This window comes from Trachemys scripta, chromosome 13 (genome assembly GCF_013100865.1).
Source record: "Trachemys scripta elegans isolate TJP31775 chromosome 13, CAS_Tse_1.0, whole genome shotgun sequence".
Classification (NCBI taxonomy): domain Eukaryota; kingdom Metazoa; phylum Chordata; order Testudines; family Emydidae; genus Trachemys; species Trachemys scripta.
In genome coordinates this window covers 21,572,479-21,591,326 of record NC_048310.1, presented here as the reverse complement: position 1 = coordinate 21,591,326, position 18,848 = coordinate 21,572,479, and the positions used below count along the sequence as shown (strand labels likewise).

Here is an 18,848-nt window from a genome sequence, read left to right as displayed (position 1 = left end):
AGTTGGGCTTACCGGGGTCACACTATGGGACTAAAAATAGCAGTGTAGACATTCCTGCTCAGGCTTTGAAACCTGGCAAAGCAGAGTGAGTCTCAGAGGCCTGAGCTCCAGCCCAAGAGGCAGTGTCTACACTGCTATTTTTAGATCCATAGCATGAGTCCAAGTCACTTGACTAGGGCTCTCAGACATGCTGCCTAAGGTTTTTTTGGCAGTGTAGACATACCCATAGTGTTCCATGTGTCCACTCTCACTAGTATCTGAGCACCTTCCATGTAAAATCACTAGAGGCTTTGCTCATGGAGTCCGTGGTTCATCTCTATTCTGGCATGTAAACTCTGCTGCTTGTACATTTTTCTTTTCTTTTTTTTAAAACCCTTGTTTAAGCACTCCTTCCTTCGCTTTCCTAAGTGAGGCCCTTAATGTGAGGTAGAAGACTCTAGTAAATAAGTGAACTCTCTCAGATCCACACCAATTGGAGTACATTTTCTTTTTTTATGTTCATTTTAAGGGACCTTTGTTTCCCTAATTTTATTTTTGCTGCTTAGGTCCTGTCAACAAGCAATAAGAGATTGTATATGTTGTAGATTTACACATTTAAGAAGTATTGTTTTCACCTTTTTGTTTTCAATTCACAAACAGTTGTCAGTTCTTTAGCTAGGGTAATAAAATTAGGCACCAAGCTAAAAAATTGCAGAAAGATCCAACATACTTGAATAAATTGTGAAATAAAACCCTTCACTTTTATATCAACTTTGAGCTTTGGTTTCTACAATGTGCAATTGCTGTGAAATATGAGAATAAATGTATCATACTAATGGGATAGACTTCCCCCTGCTGCAAAGAACTCTGTGAAGGGGTCTAGCTAGAGCGGAAAAAATTGAGGGGTTCCCTGCAAATTTTCCCCTAAAGGGGAAGTGGTTTCAGATGCTGTTGAATTTGCAGAGGGCAAAGCCGCCTGATCCTGGGGATGACTCCATGCCTCTTCTGACTTTCCATCCCCTTGGCAGCACAACTCCATCAGGAAACGTGCTGCTGTTGGCTGGGTCCCTCTATAGCTATTTATAAGCAGTCAAGGATTCAAGCAGTACTAACTCCCATTTGGATGTCTGAGGTAGCAGGGGATGTGGTGCCACTAATTTGCCCCTGCCTTGTCCCCAAATTCCCTACGCAGTTGGCACTTCCTCTCTCTTTCTCCAGGTAGTAGGCAGAGATCTTGTAAGACAATCGATCCTAATAGTAACACTTTGCATCTAAGGATATTAAAGTGCTTTACAAACAGTGAAATAAAGATTAGACATTGCAGATGTTTTCTGTGTATTTTGTTTGATTAAATCTCCACATTTTGGATAATTAAACAACTGTATGGGATTGTTTATAGATGAAACTACTAGCATTTCAATTAAACCATATAAAAACATAAGCATTATTTACCGTATAGGAGAGTCTCTGCTACAAAACAAGTGAACAGGAAATAGTAACCCTAGGATTTATGTGCTCTGTGAGTCTGGCAATTAGAATGCCAAGCTCTCCAATTATTTATCCCTTTAATTTGATAAGTACTGCCGGCTTTAGAGTCATGACTAGTGCTATACTACATTTCTACTGGATTAGCAATGGCCTTTTATCAAATGACATCAACAATATTATTAAAATCTATACTAAAAATATAACGCTACCGGAGTGAGACTATGCTGTTGTTATCAATTCAAGTTAACGTATATATCAGTATCAAAGAGCATAAATGATTTTTTGTTGGAACATATTTTGTGGTTGAGGAGAGTCTAATTCAGATGTAGAGCTCTTCTTGTTTTGTTTCTTTGGGATCATCCTTTCCTGTGCAAGACGTAGAGGCACCTTTGTCCTTAACACAGAGGTTCCTGTTTACTTTGATTTTTTGTGGGTGATGATGGTTTCACATCACAGTAGCTAAAATCATATCCAGAAATAAAGTCCTTCTGAGAGATTTCATCTAAATATGATTCATAAACTCTGACAGTGCTCCACATGTTATTTTTCTCCAGAGATTTATGCAAGAATTCTTTCATTCTCCGGTTCTCTTTGGAGGTAGATTCCCAAACTATTTCAAGTTCACCTTCCACTTCTCTGAAAGAACAACAATAAAAAAAGAGGATGCTGATTTCAAAAATTCAAATAGTTAGTTTAAAAGTTCATTTGTACAGTATATGCCTTAATATTTAAACAAATAGTGTAATTGCATGATACACATCTTCAAGTACCTGAAGTGTTTTGATTAAATTGGTCTCCATCGTGTTTAAAAAACACATTAAGTATTTAAAAAGGTTAGGAAGAGAGGATGTGATCAGAAGCAAGACGTGAGTTCTGGGCTCATGCAATAATGTTGTAAGAAACACACTATTTTGCATCAGTCCTTCCCAGCACATGGTTATGGATCCCCCTCAAAGCACTAGCCTGTGATCGAAACAGTTCTTCCTTATTCCTCCACCATTTCTGGGGAACATCATGGGTCAGTTTCTCCTGTTACACCAGTACAACTCCCCATTTAAGTCGCTGAGAGTTGTACTTGCATAAATGAAGGGAGAATTCAAGCCCATGTCTGCACTTGTACTTGATTTTGCTCCCTCTCTGGACATCTATGAACATGGCACTTGTACTGTAGGGGAGAGAAAAGAAACTCTATGGATGTTTAAAGAATATGCCAGCAAAAGTCACTCATGCAGTGAGCAGATATTACCCCCCTTCCTTAGGCATCCAATAGCATTACCTGCAGAGTGCACTTAGCCCTGAGAATAGATCCCAGCTGCTCTTGAGCAATGATACATAGGCTTTCATCAAGCCACTTCTGACCGTTTCATTGCAAATACTGCTTTTTTTAAATTGACTAGTTTTGGGGACAACATAATCTAATGTTGACACTTTGATAAAATAACCCTTTGAACAAGCCATGATGATTATCTGCCACTTGCTCTAGGATGCTAAGCATGAGAATCCTGGTAGATGGTATCTTTAGTATCTCCATTATCAAGGAAAGGAGCTGACTTCTTCCTGCACTTCACAGAGCTACCTCATTCACACAAAACTACTCTCCAAGTGCTGCCTGATTGAATTTGACTCACTTCCCTTCTTGTCACATCTGCTGAGAACACACACAAAGTCTTGTCGGAAGGCCACTGAATGAAAATGGTTGTGATTTGATATTCGTTTGTACCCTAAGGCTTCCTCTGGTCTTGTACAATGGTTGGCTTTTATAACTGCACTGTGGTTTTTATTTAGCATTGTATCGCTTTTGGATAGGTTCACAACCTACTATCTTAATAAAATGCAGGTGGCTCTCTTCTATTCCCTGTATACCCATGTGGTCTCAGATTAATGCATTCTAGATCAGCCTGTAAATAAAGGAATAAGTTGGCATAAACACTGATGAGTGAAAGTTAGAATCCTTGTATTTGAGTGTAGGATTTTTTAAATTTTGTGATAGATTTGTGTGATTTCCAGCTATTAAAGCATATGACCAGCTGTAATACGGCAATAAAGGTGTTTCAGCATCATAACATTTAATTGTACTACTCAATTGTGCATCTATCTACATGCTGCCCACATGCTGATATGCAATGCCATTCTCAGATGTTCTGAATTTTTCTTTTTGGATCCAATGGTCATTTTAAATCTACACCACCTCTCTCTCATTCATACACCTGCAGACTGTATACACAGTTCACACACACAAGCCTTAAAATCTGGGCTCATTTAAATACAATGCTTGCCTAATTTTGTGTCATATTTAGAGGGTAAATATTTTGCTTTGTTTAGACTACAAATTATCCCCTCAGTTCATACTTCAGTATCCATTACTAGACTCTACCTTATTCTTGGCTGGACAAAGATTGCACAACCTCAGAAGATAAAGAACCACTAGAGAAAAAGAAAAGGAGAAAAGTATGGTGCCAATGTTGGAGGAGAAAATGGAGCAAGAAAAGAGGTTACTGCAGCACCAGTAATAAAGTAAATTATGGTATGTTTCCTTCACTCTTGTAGTTCCTTCCACTCTATCCAAAATGCTGCTGTCAAAATCACCTTTCTCTCATTGCACTGCACTCCTGAAATCCCTTCACTAGCTTTCTCTTGCCTTCCAAACCAAGGCCCTATGCTATCCGTCCCTGCCTACGGCTCTGCCCTTTTTAATCTCTTTCTTGCTCCCCTTGCTCTGCCACGCCTCTCTTCTCACTGCCTCATTTCTATGTTTCTTACACTCTTGTCTCTGTTTTCTTCCACTCCATCCTTTGCATTTGGAACTTCAGAAATGGGTGAAATCATCTTAGTGAAAATGACTCTTGTACTGTGTAGATCTGTTGTAGGCCCTGCTCATTATTCAGCCAGGTAGGTATAAAAGAGAAGCTTGCTGACATTTGTTGGAACTTCACACTGCATGCCAAAGATATTCAGGAAGGGCACTAAGACTACAGGGAAAGAGGATCCTGGATACTTACTATATTCCCAACAGCATTGAACCAGGGCGAGAAAATGCAAAATTTAAGAGCTGGAAGGGATTCAAAGAGTGCTAGCTGCTTAGAAAGGCAGAATGTTACATTATTTACATGAGACAGTTTAAGAACTAGACAATGTTAAAAACCTTTGTTTTAATAAGTTAATGCTGCTTTCCATCCCAGATTAGACAATGACACCCACTTCAAAAGCAGGAACCTAAACACTAACCAGCAGTGTTGAAGAGAACCGTGAAACTGAAACAAGGCTATATGAGACTTTTTTTTAAGAACTGCTTCTGGAAGTACAGTTTGACCTGAACCCATTGGTGGATAAATATACAGAATAGAAGGTGAAGAGAGTGGGGCTGTCTCTGAGGTACAACAGAAGTTTCAACAGGACAATTATTGTGTTCTTTCTGTTGCTTTTATGAGATTGAGTTCACCTCAGAATGGAAATAAAATTAGTGTTTAATGGATTGTTGAATCAAGACCTTGTTGTTAGACGCTACCGGTGTGGTGCTCTGCTCTGTTCAATGTTGATATCAATCGGCTGCGTGCGTGTGTTCCCTCTGTGCGCTGCCCCAGCTCTGCGCAGATAGCTGACACAGCAGACCCCAAGAGAACCCCCAATGACCACAGACTCTAGTAAGGTACGAAGGCACGTCGGCCAGGTTTATTGTCAAAGAGAAACACAATCTCCAGTTTTCCGCGGCAAATGAAGTCCAAGGTGCTGCTAAGGTGCGGCTAGCCAGTACTTATGTGCTCCCTGACAATGGATTCAGCTCAGTCAGTGGCGGGACTTTCCACTGCCCCTGAGGCTGGACAAAGCTATCCACTCAGGGATGCGTTCTTATACTCAGATACAAACAAGTTACACATTACTCCTGACGTATTGAGGTGCAACCCCACTACGTAGTAAGGTGCCGCCTCTCACCTTGTACATGTTGGTTCGAACCAACAACTCTATCGATCATATTCCCCTTTGGGCCCTGTCATTGGGATGAGTCAGCTTGTTTCTTGTTATGTGTGGAATGTACAAGTATGCAAATGGTCTGCTATCTAGTGTTCAGTACCTTTTAGGTATGTATCTTCTGGCAGCATCAGCCCTTTCCTTGCCAGCTTCTGTGAGCAGGGCCTGCCTCTGGCTCACAGTTTAACTTTGCTTTATGTTAGCAAAGTCTTGACCATTACTTTAGTTCAGGCCTTAGGCCTCATACTGGGCCTCTGATACCAAGATTTATATCTCAGGGCCTCCTCTTACTACAGACCTTTCTTAGCCTTTCCAGGTAAATGCAGGTATTTGCATATGCTGAATGCTAGTTGCAGTCCTCTCTCCTGCTGAAATGCAAGCTGCACTACAGCGAATACCTAATGTGAGTAGCATGCAGTTGGGTCTTTTTGGATGAGAACTTAATAAACGACTACATGTGACTATTTTTCATATGGTTAGGCAGAAACCTGTGTCTCCCTTTGTGTGCTCTGTGAATTAGGTAAATGTGCATGGCCTGGGGCCTCTACTTTATGAAATCTCTTGGTACTTTTTGGAATGTCCTTGGCCAAATTTCTCTTCGCTGTTGTGCAGAAGGCTGTGTGCTGGCTTTCTCTAGCAGTGGCTGCATTTCAGTATTTGTATAGAAGAAGGTAAGTATTGTTAAATTCCTTTAGTATTACAGGCCTTATAGTGTAGAAATGTGAAACATTAATAAATAACTGACCTGACACTACTCAGGGTGGGGAGAATAGCACATTTTAAATATTTTTGACTTTCTTCCTCAGACTCTCTGTAGCCACTTGGCCCAAAAGGGGCTTAGAATTAAAGCTGTGTGTTAAAAAGGGGTTTTATGAATTCATTCTGGTATAGAGGGGTGACAAGTCTTTAAAAAAATACTCCTCCTCTGACACTTCCAGACTCTCTGGAGCACACCTGGAAGCCTTCACTCCTACTAAAGGGGATTTCTGGAGAGTAGCTACTGTACCTATACCACAGAGAGCAATGTAAAACAAGCCTTGAAATGCACCTTTTCCTATCTCAATTCTTTTGTGAGATTTAGTGTTACTTGTGAACCACGTCAAAAATGAAGGTTGTATGGAGAGATTTGAAGGCTGGAAATCATTCCTGTGTCTAAGGGATAGGGAAAGTGTTCCAGATAAAATGCTTTAACAAATCTCATTAAGCATGTATCTGCTTCTTAAATATTTAATCCTTGATCCCTGCAGGAAGTTGTGGGGAGAGAGAGTGTGTGTGTGTGTGTGAGAGAGAGAAAGAGACAATAAATTGTGCCTCTATTGTCTTTTGTAGCAAACTAGTCAACTGAGGGGATGCCCCATATCTACAAAATAAATTGCAGCACACTGTTTTTGAGAGACCATTTGTGAGTGAACGAAAACCCAGCCAGTTTTGGGAACCAGGTAAGTGAGTTGCCACCAGGGCGATGTTCTGTTCGATGCATAATTTCCAGAGGCTTATCACCTCCTACATTTGTATGGAGAGGGTCATTCTCCCCACCCCCACCACCCCGGTCTATTTAGATAATACATGGCAGTTGTATTGTCAGTCAAGATCTGGACTGCTGAATCTTTGACAAGAGAGAGAAAGGCCTGGCAAGCTCTGTAAATTTCCTGTAGCTTCAGGACATTAATGTGAAGCCTCACTTCCTGGCTGTCTGTATCCCCTGCACCCATGAACTATTCAGGTGAGCACCTCAGCCTATTGTTGAATTGTTGGTTACAACTGTGTTCTTTGCAAGGGGACTGGAAAAGGTATGTGTGTGTGGTGGGGAAATCCCTGTGCAGTCCTGGTCCATCCACCATTCCACAGAATGTAAGACTACAGGAGCAACTCGGACCAGCTTGTCCAGATCATGCCTACTTGGCTGGTAAACTGACTTTACCCATGCTTATAGAGGACAAACGTGGAGTCCCCCATGCATGGTCACATATTTCCCTGCAGCCATGTGACCTAGCAACCTGAGGCATACTTGGGCCGTGGTGGATGGGTGAGACCTATAGCCAATGATTTTAGTGTATTCATTTATAGTGTGATGTTATAATTAATCAATACGTTATATTACATATATTCATTGTATGTTAATAAGAGTTAATTTGTAGGGTTATAAGAGTATAAGATCAGTATTTAGAGGAATCAGGTATTAGACATGAGTAAGACCAGCTGAAACACAAAAACCTGTAGGTTGAGGCCTGCAAGACTTTAGCTTAGCTATTTTAGGCCTTGGAGGCAAGAAATTATTACATAAATGACTGAGAAATAACCCAATGCCCTAAGATTATGGGAAAAGGGGTACCAAGTGATGATATTGTGCAAAATTACCCAGAAGATTAATATTAGATCATAAAAATACTGTAAAGGCGCATCTGTCTCACCCATGTGTCTTAACCAAGGGATACAAGTTGTGTGTCAATGCTAGTGAGAACAAAGGGAACTTACATAGCCTAGAAAATTGGGGGTGCTTAAGTTTCTAGGGGACACTGACCAATAAGAGTAAAGAAGGTTAACACTTGTATGGACATGAGCAGAATGTAGGTATAGACAGAATCACATTATAAAAAGGGGATGCCCAGAACGGGAAAATTGAGCTCCCTCTGGGAGACTCCAGCAGGAACCATCCCTCTACTGATAACTAAGCCATGAGAGACCCATCGGACCCTAACACTATCGTTAAGGATGTGAGTATATTTGTAACTTGTGCATAGGTCTCTATGGAATTTGTATATGCTTGAGTAATCATAACTTTAATAAAACTTGTAAAATAGACTAGACCAGTGGTTCTCAAACTTTTTTTTTTTCCACGGACCACTTGAAAATTGCTGAGGGTCTCGGCGGAGCACTTAATGATCTTTCCAGATGTTGTTTGTACCATTAGCTAACTATTGTAAAGCGCTTGGATAAAAGCACTATATAAAAAAACCTTGTAATAATAAATAACTTTTTTTGTTCTACAAATAAAAGCGCACAACTCATATTTTAATATCAGTAGTTTTACCTTTCTAATGCAATGGATGTGCCCTCTCTACCCCACCGCAGCAACCCCCGAACTGCCGCTGGGAAGGAGGGCTGTCTCTTCCCAGCAGCTGCAGCCCTGGAGCTGGGGAAGTCGCCTTTTTCTCCAGCCACTGCAGCCCAGCGTGTCCCAAATTCCCCCCACCCCCACTTCTCACTCCACTGCCCCGAGTGAAGAGCTAAAAGGCAGATTTTTCCGCAGATTGGAGCATGAACTAGAGGACTTTTTTCTCCGAGGTCTATATCTCCTTTTTCGGGTTGTCAACTTGTCTAGGCTGGTAGAAAGGGTGTCTATAGTATTGCTGAGAGTATTGGATATGCAGAGTTTTATGTCTTTTCTTGGACACCAGGGCATAAATTCCCAAGGATTGGAGGGTCACTCAGGAGTCATTAAGTGAATGCAGCGTTTCATCAGTTTTATCCAGAACGAAGCGCCCATCAAATGGAAGGGCTTCTGTAGTTTGCTGAATGTCAGGGGTTATACCAGAATTATGTAGCCAAGATACTCTCCTCATTACAATTGCAGAGGCCAAAATCCTAAAGGAACCAAAAATGATATCCAAGGCAGACCGAAGAGATGGCTTCGCAACCAGACTGCCCTCCGCCAAAAGCCTTTGAACTGTTCCCTGGAGTCCATGGGGAATTTCTGTAAACTTTAGTTTAAAAAAAAAATAAATTTAGCTAACAGTGCCTGCGGATTAGTTGCATCCATTTTTTTCAGTTCTCGTTTTTTGGGGGCTGACTTGAACCTCCCTTGCCTTGACCTCTCATTGGCAGCCACGACTACCAGGGAATTTTGGGCCAGATGAGCGTAAAATCTCTCAAACCCCATGGCAGGCACGTGGGAAATGTTTGTCAGTGTGTTTGGCTATGGGAGCCAACAAAGCAGTTGTATTCCATAAGGCCTTTGCTGGCTCTGAAAGTGCCTCGTTAATTGGGAGGCTACCCTTCTCAAGTTTGCACCTTGAAGAATATCCAACAGCTTGTGGGTATTCTCCTGTAAAAACCTGGCTTGTATAACAATTGCAGAGGCCATTCTTCAAAGCAAATTCTGATAGGATTTAAAAACATCTGAGGTTGTGAGGATGAGCCTGCAACTACTGAGTCCTCTGGGGAGGGCGAGGATAAATTGACTGGAATGAAAGTAGTCTTCTAAGACAGAGCTCATTCCTCCAACAATAGCTCATCTTGTTGGGCTGGTTGTTCAATAGGAAGAGCTTCTAGATGCTCTTCTAGTACATGAGGTTCTGATGTGGATGGTTCTGGGGATCTTCTGGAACCGGGTGGAGCTCTAGATCTGGAAGATCTAGGAATCCACTAAGGGGGGTTTCACATCAGCCAGTATAGCACTGGAGGCCAAAATGTCTCAGGCTGCACTGGCTTCTCCTTGTTGTGTGATTGGTACAAATCCTGGTACTAAGGTTGTCCCTCTTAAAGTAGCCTGGATGATTCACTGGACTTTCTGTGCCTTGGCGGGGATTAAGAAGAGCTAGAGAAGTCTGACCCAGGTTGAGAGGGGCCCTCCGAATAATCATTTGGCATAAGAGGAGCCCAACGAGGCGAGGCTACTGGATGACCCAATCTGTCCAACTCCCAGCTGGTCAGAGGTAAGGTTGGTACTGGTGGTCGTACTGCAGTCGGTAAGGTGAATGTTTCTCAAGAAGCAGGCTCTGTTGGAGGCAGTGCATAGCCTGGCATCAACACACAGGCTGACAAAGGCCCTAGTACCGGTGCTAATGTTTAAGACTGTCTCAGGACCAATGAAAAGTGCATTTAGGTGCTGGAAGATGCAGATGAGTCTTAAATTGTGTCCCTTGCACAGATGCTGGCAACATTCTGTGTCTGGTGCTGAAAAGGTTGAGGGCCTGAGAAGCGACGAAGGTAATAGCAGCCCTGCAGACTCCTGCATCAACGGCAAAACAGGGGCAGACAAAATGGTCCTTCGCTGCCTCATATGCCTGTGGGATCGTAGGTACTAAAACAGGCATCACTGAAACTTTTGTGTTGGTACCAGGCTCAATGACCACCATGGTGGTTTCTTGCCTTGGTACTGGGAGACATAAGCTAATGGCCCAGTTCTACCTGGGTACCTGGTGAATCTCATTGTTGCTCCAATCTCTTTGAGGTGGAAGATGAACTTCTCTTGGAGCATCTATCAGTCTTATGGGTTCTTTTGCAAGGGACCCAGGGTGACCAGATCGCAAGAACAAAATATTGGGATACATATGCGGACGTCTGGTCACCTTAGAGGGACCCTACAAGAGAAAGATTGACCTCTCCTCCATGAAGAGGAGTGCAAGTCCAAGGGTCTGTTTGAACTCTCTACAATAGTAATAGTTGACTGTGCATGGACAGAATGATCTGGTGTCAGTGCTGAGGCAGGCCTCTGGCCTGTTCCAAGAGGTGCAGCTTGAGGTGTAGATCCCTGGAAACTTGAGTATGTTTCTTTAAGGAGTGGCAAATGCAACTCCTCTCCTTGATGTGTCCTTCCCCAAGATACAGCAATCAATGTATGTAGGGATCGCTATTAGGAATAGATACCTCACACAAAGGTCAGTGCTTGAAGTCCAGAGAGTGCTGCATACCCCTGGAGCGTAGCAACTACATTAACAAATAAACTAGAAATAAAAACTGAAAACAATAAAGGAAACCTGTCTAAAGGATACTAACTGCTAACTATTTACAGAATTAAATAAGCTAAGAGCTAGCTAAAAGGTGTGAGGAGAACCACCCACGGAGTTCCAACTCAGCTGTGAGTGATCATTGTCGATCCCTCAAGGTTGAGGATGATCTCTTTCACCTGTTTTATTTTTTATTGGTCCTTTGGTGACTGAGGAGTCCGATCCTTGAACCACAGGCTCATTGGCAGACTTGCAGGTGATGTTGGAAGCAGGGCCGGCTTTAGGAAGTGCGGGGCCCAATTCGAACACTTTTGACGGGGCCCCAGCAGGGATGACTTAAAAAAAAGCCACTTAAAAAGAACCCTTTCATTTCTTCCATGTATTGTTTACTTTCCATGACTATATAAATAATAACAAAATTATATATTACATAGATTGCATCATATATTAATTAGCTGATTTTCACTTTCCTATTAGGAAAATAATTCATGTTTTGATAGTTGTACAACTGATTTTCTTCAATAATGTTTATTTTATTAAAATTTATAAAATATTTTCTTATTAATATAAAATTGTGCCCCCCCCCCCCNATATATTAATTAGCTGATTTTCACTTTCCTATTAGGAAAATAATTCATGTTTTGATAGTTGTACAACTGATTTTCTTCAATAATGTTTATTTTATTAAAATTTATAAAATATTTTCTTATTAATATAAAATTGTGCCCCCCCCCTCCCCCCCCCGGAAACAAACCCTGCTTCCCCAGTGCCGCCCCGCCCTGCCAAAACAGCTGTGGGCCGAAAAGGAAGGTTTTTTTTTGGGGGGGGGGGGAAAGTGGCACACATGGGGTGACCAGATCACAGCAGTAAAATAGGACCTGACCTCTCCCCGCTCAGCCCCACCATCACACCCCTCTTCACTCCCTAGCTCCCCGCCCCTAAGAGGGCCCTGCGCAGATCGGGCAGTGTCCCTGCCTGAAGCAAAGCTCTGTGGCTCTCCCGGAAGCAGCAGCTGTTGCTGCTAGGCAATGAGAGATGCTGGCCGGCAGGGGGCTGAGGCATTTTTCCTGGATCTGCCTGTGAAAATCATGTCGGTGGTGCCTTGTGTTGGTCTGAAGCCACACTGGGACTCTGTAAAAAGGAACACAGAGTCCTGTGGCACCTTATAGACTAACAGATGTATTGGAGTATAAGCTTTCGTGGGTGAATACCCACTTTGTCACTGGGACTCTGGAAATATTTCCTCTGCAAGAGGGAGCAGGCGATTCAGTCAGATGCTAGCAATAATTTTCCCAGTGATGGAGAGGAGGGCAATGCCTCGATAGTTGGCCCTGTCTCCCTTTTTGAAAATGGTGATGATGTTAGTATTATGTAAGTCAACGTGGATTTCTTTGGTGTTCCAGATTTTGAGGAGCAGCAAATGAAGCTTGTTAATCATTGTTTCTTCCCCCACTTTCAATACTTCAGGTAGTATGCCATCACGACCTGGTGCTTTATTGTTCTTCATTTGTTTAATTGCTTTGCAGACCTCCTCAGGTGTTGGTGGATTGGCAGGAGTTTCCCAGATTTGGTGCTATGGGATGGAGTCGATGGTGTCGTCAGTCACAGTTGATTCTCGATTTAGAAGCTTTTGGTAGTGTTTCTTCCAGAACTCTTTGATGGATTTGTTACCTTTAAGAAGGGTACAACCATCTTCAGATCTCAGCGATGTGAGGCCACATGAGCTTGGTCCATAAAAGGGAACTGAACGGAGTCTGGGTGGGGCCACAAGGAAGTGCAAGGCGCATGGACTGCCCTGACAGGTACTGCTGCCGAAAGCTCCAGTGTGCTGGGCACATACAAATTTGCATCCACTCAAATACATTTTAACATCCTGGGACATGCGGGCAAGTTGGACTTCAACAGGTTTCAGCTGGTCACGGTGAACTCTAGGCTTCCTTCTAGGATTCATCTCTGCCAGCTAGCATATGTTAAAATCCAGTGTGCACTGTCTGCATGTAGTAACTATTATGTTTTGAAAACTATGCCTTTTATTCTGGCATGGACAGGCTCTTGTTCTCTGTAATTGACTCTACCCTGGGATGGTCTACACTCAAGGTGCTTTCTCTCCACTGGTACTTCAGCATGTTGTCTGCACAGCATTCCTAGCTCCTGCTATCCCAGGAATCAAGAGCTCAATCTGGGTTTCTCAGGTGGTTGTGCAGAGAATTAAGTATTGGGTCACCATCTAGCCTTATAACAGATTTCTTTCTTTCTAAGTGGCTGGAATATAAATAGAGAAGCGAAGAAACCTTCAGATCATAATGTGGTAGATACTTTTTTAAATTATTATTGTTTCAGCATTCAGCCTTTAATTTCCAACAGCAAGAGCCCTCTTGAGTTGTGGTCATGCTTCGCTGAACTTCAAGGCATCAAGGTTTTAATGCTGTGATGAGACAAAACTAAGGAGGGCTCAACTCTGAACTGCAGTTTAATGCCTTCAAGGTACCTGACAAAATGAGGGGCTGAGAGGGCAAAAAAAAAAAAAAAAAATAGAGATCAGAATGTAAATTCTTTGACTTGTCACTTTTCCTTCAGGCATTGCTCAGTTCAGTGTTAGCTGTATCGATATATTTAAAATAATAAAAAAAGCAAGCATATTTGAAGTCGCTAACCTTAAAAGTCAATTTGGGTTTGCACCTCTTGGAAATGGCTTCAGCAGCAAAGGAGCCTTTGAAGGATCCTAAATAAAACTTAAATAAACCGGAAATAATGCAGCTGAAGCTGCCTGCTGACTTTATTTTGGTCAAAGCATGTTGCTGCAAGGAAGTTCATCATAGATGCCCTTGGCTTTTGTTTGCACTGTGCCAGAGTCTGAGTGTGGTAGCCTACAGCATATGGTGCAAGACACATCTTTGTAATGTAGCTATTAGTTCTGGTAGTCAGCTACTGAAAGGAGGTTATTATCACGAGGTTGTGGCTGGCAACAGTGGGCTAGGTCTTTCTGTCCATTGATATTATACTTGTTTTGTTTTAAATTCTTAGAAATGAACTCACATTCAAAAATATAGGGAGTCATACAAAGTTCTCCATAAATAAAACAAACTCCCAGTCCAATCCAAGATGGCAGCCCAGCACTGCTCAGAACAGGAAGAGGGTAACTTGAATTTTCTGAGCCCACTGGAACCTGAAAGTCTTTTTTTGGCAGGGTGGCGGGGTCTGGCTTGCTATTGCCCTTTTCAGTCACCGGAATCTGGATTTAATCACAGCAAGACCACCACAGTCCTCATCAATCTCCAAGGAGAACACAGAACTTGGAGGCTACAACAGGGGATCTCTTAATCCTGGGGTTCCATTAAAGGTTCACGTTTTCTCCTCTTTTTACACCACTCCTTGCCCATCTTTTCCATGTAATGCTCCTACTTCACAAGGACCTGTTGCATCCCTCCAGAACGAATTTCTTCAGGTCCTGCACTGGCATTAGCATCCTGTTTTGACATTGTCTGTAAAGGCCCTTAGTTCAGTAGATTTCCTCTCATAGACCCGTGATAAACGTCATTCTGTCTAGTGTGCCATCTCTTCATTTTGGTCAAGAGTTAATAATTCTACATGTAAAATTGGCATTTTAAAAGTGGACATTCCTCCAGCAGCGAATAAATATCCCAGTTCTAAACATGACTGTACAAGATGATAACCTTCTGGTTTTTTTGTCATTAACAAATGATTGCCTAACTTATTAAAGATGAAAATGCAATTAAAATCACAACTAACCTAAAGAGTGATGAGATTGAATACCCTACTTGCTGCTACCAAAAAGTGTTAATACAGTACTAAGATGTTTTAGGAAAATGAATCCAATGGAAGGAGAGCAGAGGCAGATTCAGTGATTTTTCCCAAATCAGTTTATCTTAGATCCTAATTCAGCTATCTCAGTCCATTCTGTAGTAGATAGGCATCCACAGCACAAAGACCAAACCCACAACCAGAACACTTCATGATAATTTCATCTGAAAACCTAAGGCAAAAGACTATATGGACCCTTTCCCCTGATTATATAGCATTGCAAAGTTTTGTATTGCTGCACCTTTTCCAAGGATAAACACAGGAAATTTAGTCAAGATTTTCAGGCTCGTACTTTACAAGTGCAAAACACCCATGCCATTTCTTCGGAAAGTGTAACAGCTGTGACAAATTACTATGTACTGTACCACTGCAGAGGATTTATGATATAATATGGTGTGATCTAGAAAAATCACAGAGGAAGGAAAAGCAGTGTTCAGAAACATAAATAAGATGTGATAGCATTTACGAACCTGATTTCTTACCTTGCAGCTATATTCACAACTTAGATTACATATTTCAGATATAACATTTAATTTAAAGAAAGATGTGTGAAACGATATTCTTCATAAGTCTGCTCTATAAACAATAATAGCATCAATTGAATATCACCTATGTTAAGTGGGAAAATCACACCAAATTCTTCTGAGCTTGGTGGGGCAAAAGGTTACTGTGAATTTCCAATATTTTTGCAAGAAGGCTGTAAAAGTTAAGAAATATTGGGAATAGGAATTCTCTCAAAGAAAGGGAATCCTAAATGTCAGTTTGAAAGAACATGGAATTTGTACATTCTTCCTTTAGAAGCTATCAAAATGTCTTTAGTAAACAACTGTGACTTGAAAAACCAGGCAACTCATGTACATATATTTGACATATGTTATATTTAATAGTATTATGGGGTATAATCAGTACTGTTGGACATGATCGTTGGTATAATATTTCAATATATTGATACGCCAATATATGTATATCTATATATTCATAGTAACTATATTACCATTATCTCCTTATTTCCACTTATATTTATATCTATATTTATGTCTATTTAACATAAGAACTGAATAACTTCAGAATGACCATACTGAGTCAGACCAATGGTCCATCTAGTCCAGTAGCCTGTCTTCTGAAAGTGGCCAGTGCCAGATGCTTCAGAGGGAATTAAATGTATCGAGTAATTCATCCCGTCATTCAGTCATAGCTTCTGGCAGTCAGTGATTTAGGTTTATTTATTTAATATATACATTATGGTAATATATTCATAACTACTTACTTGTATGTTATTTGTGACTACCTGTATCACTTTATATGGGCAGTTGTATATTTTTATGCTTCTACCCACAGTTAAGGTTTATACATTCATAATATGTGTATGGTAATAATATATTCATATTTATTTATTCGCACACCTCATTTGTCACTTCGTTTACCTTTTTTCATTAGTCTATTGGTATATTTATAAACCATGTGCATGTCAACATTTATATACTATATACTATTACTTATACATTGATATCTATGAAGCAATCAGTTCTTCACGTGCTTGCACATGTCCATTCCAGGTCTGTGTGCACCCCAAGGACAATTGCTGGAAATTTTTCCCTCAGTTGTATCCATCAGATTGGCTCTGGCACCCTGTGGTGCCATGAGCTCATAGAGCCAATATAAAGGGCCTGGCCTGCGCCCCCTCAGTTCCTCCTTATTGCCCAGGGCAGTTGCTGGAACTGCAATTTTTGCTTCAGCAAATTTTCCAAGTGATTTTTGCTGTTTTTTATAGTGTACGTAGTTGAATTAGTTGTAAATAGTTAGTTTTTAGTCAGGAAGTGTTTGGAGTTTATTCTCCATCAGTTATTGGAGTTTATTTGTTACCTGAAGCTGAGGCATGCCTCGGTCACCGGGCTTCAAGCCCTGTCCCTCCTGTGGCGAGGCGATTCCCCTGAGCGACCCGCATTCCAGTTGTCTGAATTGTCTGGGAGAGATTCATATAGGGGACAGCTGCCAGATCTGCAAGGACTTCAAACCTCACACAAAAATGGACTGGGAGGCAAAACTGACATACTAACGTGAGTTGTCAGCAGGGATTGAGCCCAGGACATTCAGATCCACAGCATAATCCTCTATTATTTGAGCTAAAGGGATAACCCATGGCACAAACAAACTGTTGTGTATGTGGACCAGATCCTAGAGCGCGGTGTGTGATATACTCTTAGTTAGTGGCTTACATAGCTACTGGTTAGACAGCAGTGGAATGTCAGGTATCTGGATACTGGCTCTGGTTCAATGGGTAGAGCAGGGGTTGCAGGAAGTATAGCTAAGCCGTTGGATTTGGCACATTTATTCTTAAAGGGTGGTTAAGGGAAGAAGATGTGAGCCTGTTATGTTAGAGGTATGGGTTCTGTTCCCAGATAGAGGTATAAGACCTTATTCAGTTTATGAATGGCAGAAATATTAATATTGATCTTTGGAAGCAGTGAGCCTAGTAATCATAGTTCTTCCCAGTCCAGTGATCCTTTCTCTAGGCTAGAAGGAATTTTCTGAACAAGGATCTCTCTGTCGTAAGACTGCCAAATGTGTGACGGTCATTCAAGAGGCATAACGCTTGGCTATCTATGCTGTACGGCTATTTTGGATGATCTTGGTTCTTTTAATTACATTGATTGAGGTGTTAAAATGTGTGTGTAGGAGAAAAAACTATTTTTGCACAGGTTAAAGCACCATGGTTTAAATAGGCTCTCCTTGACCCTTTTTTAGTATCACATCTTGAATTGGAAGGTTGGCCATTTAGAAACTGTTTACTTAAGAGACCCTGTTGCTCCATGAAAGCTTTGTATATTGCTTTAATAATATATTTTAATAATCCTATGTGACTCCATTTAAGTGGTTTTTTTTTAACATACAAAGATTTAAAATGTCAGTCATTTTCATGAAGACTGTTTCTGACACTTGTAAATGCAGGCTGAATATGGTCCCCTGCAGGAGTCTGTAAGCTGTGAATTCTGCTCAACAGGAATGTCTATTTTTAAAAATAGCACTCAAAGCTAGCTCATCTGCTAGCAATCAACTCTTCAAAGCCAGGTGAGTTTATGGCAGATCCTCCACATTTGTTAGCAACTAGAACAATGCATGCAATCATAAGCAAGTTTAGGAATAAGAAATAGCTGTGTTGGGGTGTTTTTTTTAAAAGCACCCATAAATAATTATAGTACATCTAGCCCCCTTATGAAAGCGCAGAATGTCAAGGTATGAATAGAAGTTATCGCTGATATCCTGATCCTAGCTCTGACTGTTATAAAACAAAATTTAAGAAACTCAATAGTATGAGGAAAGGACATTGCATCATCCAGGTTCTTCAATTTACCTAAGTGTATTGCTTTTGGTTAGAATTCAATGTCAGTGTCTTTAAAATTACTGTTTGATTTGCTTTATAGTATGTCTCAAGAATAATTGCTGTAACATTAACACAAAAACACTGCTAACCAAATAATCCACATCTCTTCAGTTAACTGTTTTATCACATCAGCTTTCCTGATTCAAAATTCTTGAACATAGTATGATTTTAGTTAAATGGATATTCCAAATGTACAGTCTAATACACAAAGCCTGCATGTGGTAAGTTATTTTACACCCATCTTATTTAGTATTTAGAATACTTTTATCTTTATCACCAACTATTTTAAGTTCATAATTGAAATTATGTGCTGAAAACAATTTTCTGTTCTGCAAATTTGCTCCTTGAACAATGCTGGTGGAAATCTATAACAGTCCATTACTGTCCCAGCACTAGTGATGCTGGTTGCCAAGCTACAGATGATAGGGTTACCATTCGTCCGGATTTACCCGGACATGTCCTCCTTTTTGTGCTAAAAATAGCGTCCGGGGGGAATTTGTAAAGCACTCACAATGTCCGGGATTTCCCCCCGGGCAGAGCAG

The 18,848-nt window shown here is 41.1% G+C and overlaps 1 protein-coding gene and 1 long non-coding RNA gene across 3 annotated transcripts in view; one reads left to right on the top strand and one right to left on the bottom strand.

Annotated features, from left to right (window-relative positions):
- LOC117886804 overlaps positions 1 to 13,880 on the top strand; it is a 36,869-nt gene extending 22,989 nt beyond the window's left edge. Inside the window, exons 4-7 of the long non-coding RNA XR_004648056.1 lie at positions 3,835 to 3,991; positions 4,652 to 4,839; positions 6,763 to 6,872; positions 12,629 to 13,880. This is a non-coding gene — a long non-coding RNA (uncharacterized LOC117886804). The remainder of the gene's footprint in view (positions 1 to 3,834; positions 3,992 to 4,651; positions 4,840 to 6,762; positions 6,873 to 12,628) is intronic.
- The window catches only part of CEP89 (centrosomal protein 89), a 116,292-nt gene continuing 97,931 nt past the window's right edge, over positions 488 to 18,848 (bottom strand). For both annotated transcript variants that reach the window (XM_034788850.1, XM_034788852.1), the window contains one exon: positions 488 to 2,103. In XM_034788850.1, the coding sequence (XP_034644741.1) occupies positions 1,863 to 2,103 (241 nt within the window). In that variant the 3' untranslated portion in view covers positions 488 to 1,862. The remainder of the gene's footprint in view (positions 2,104 to 18,848) is intronic.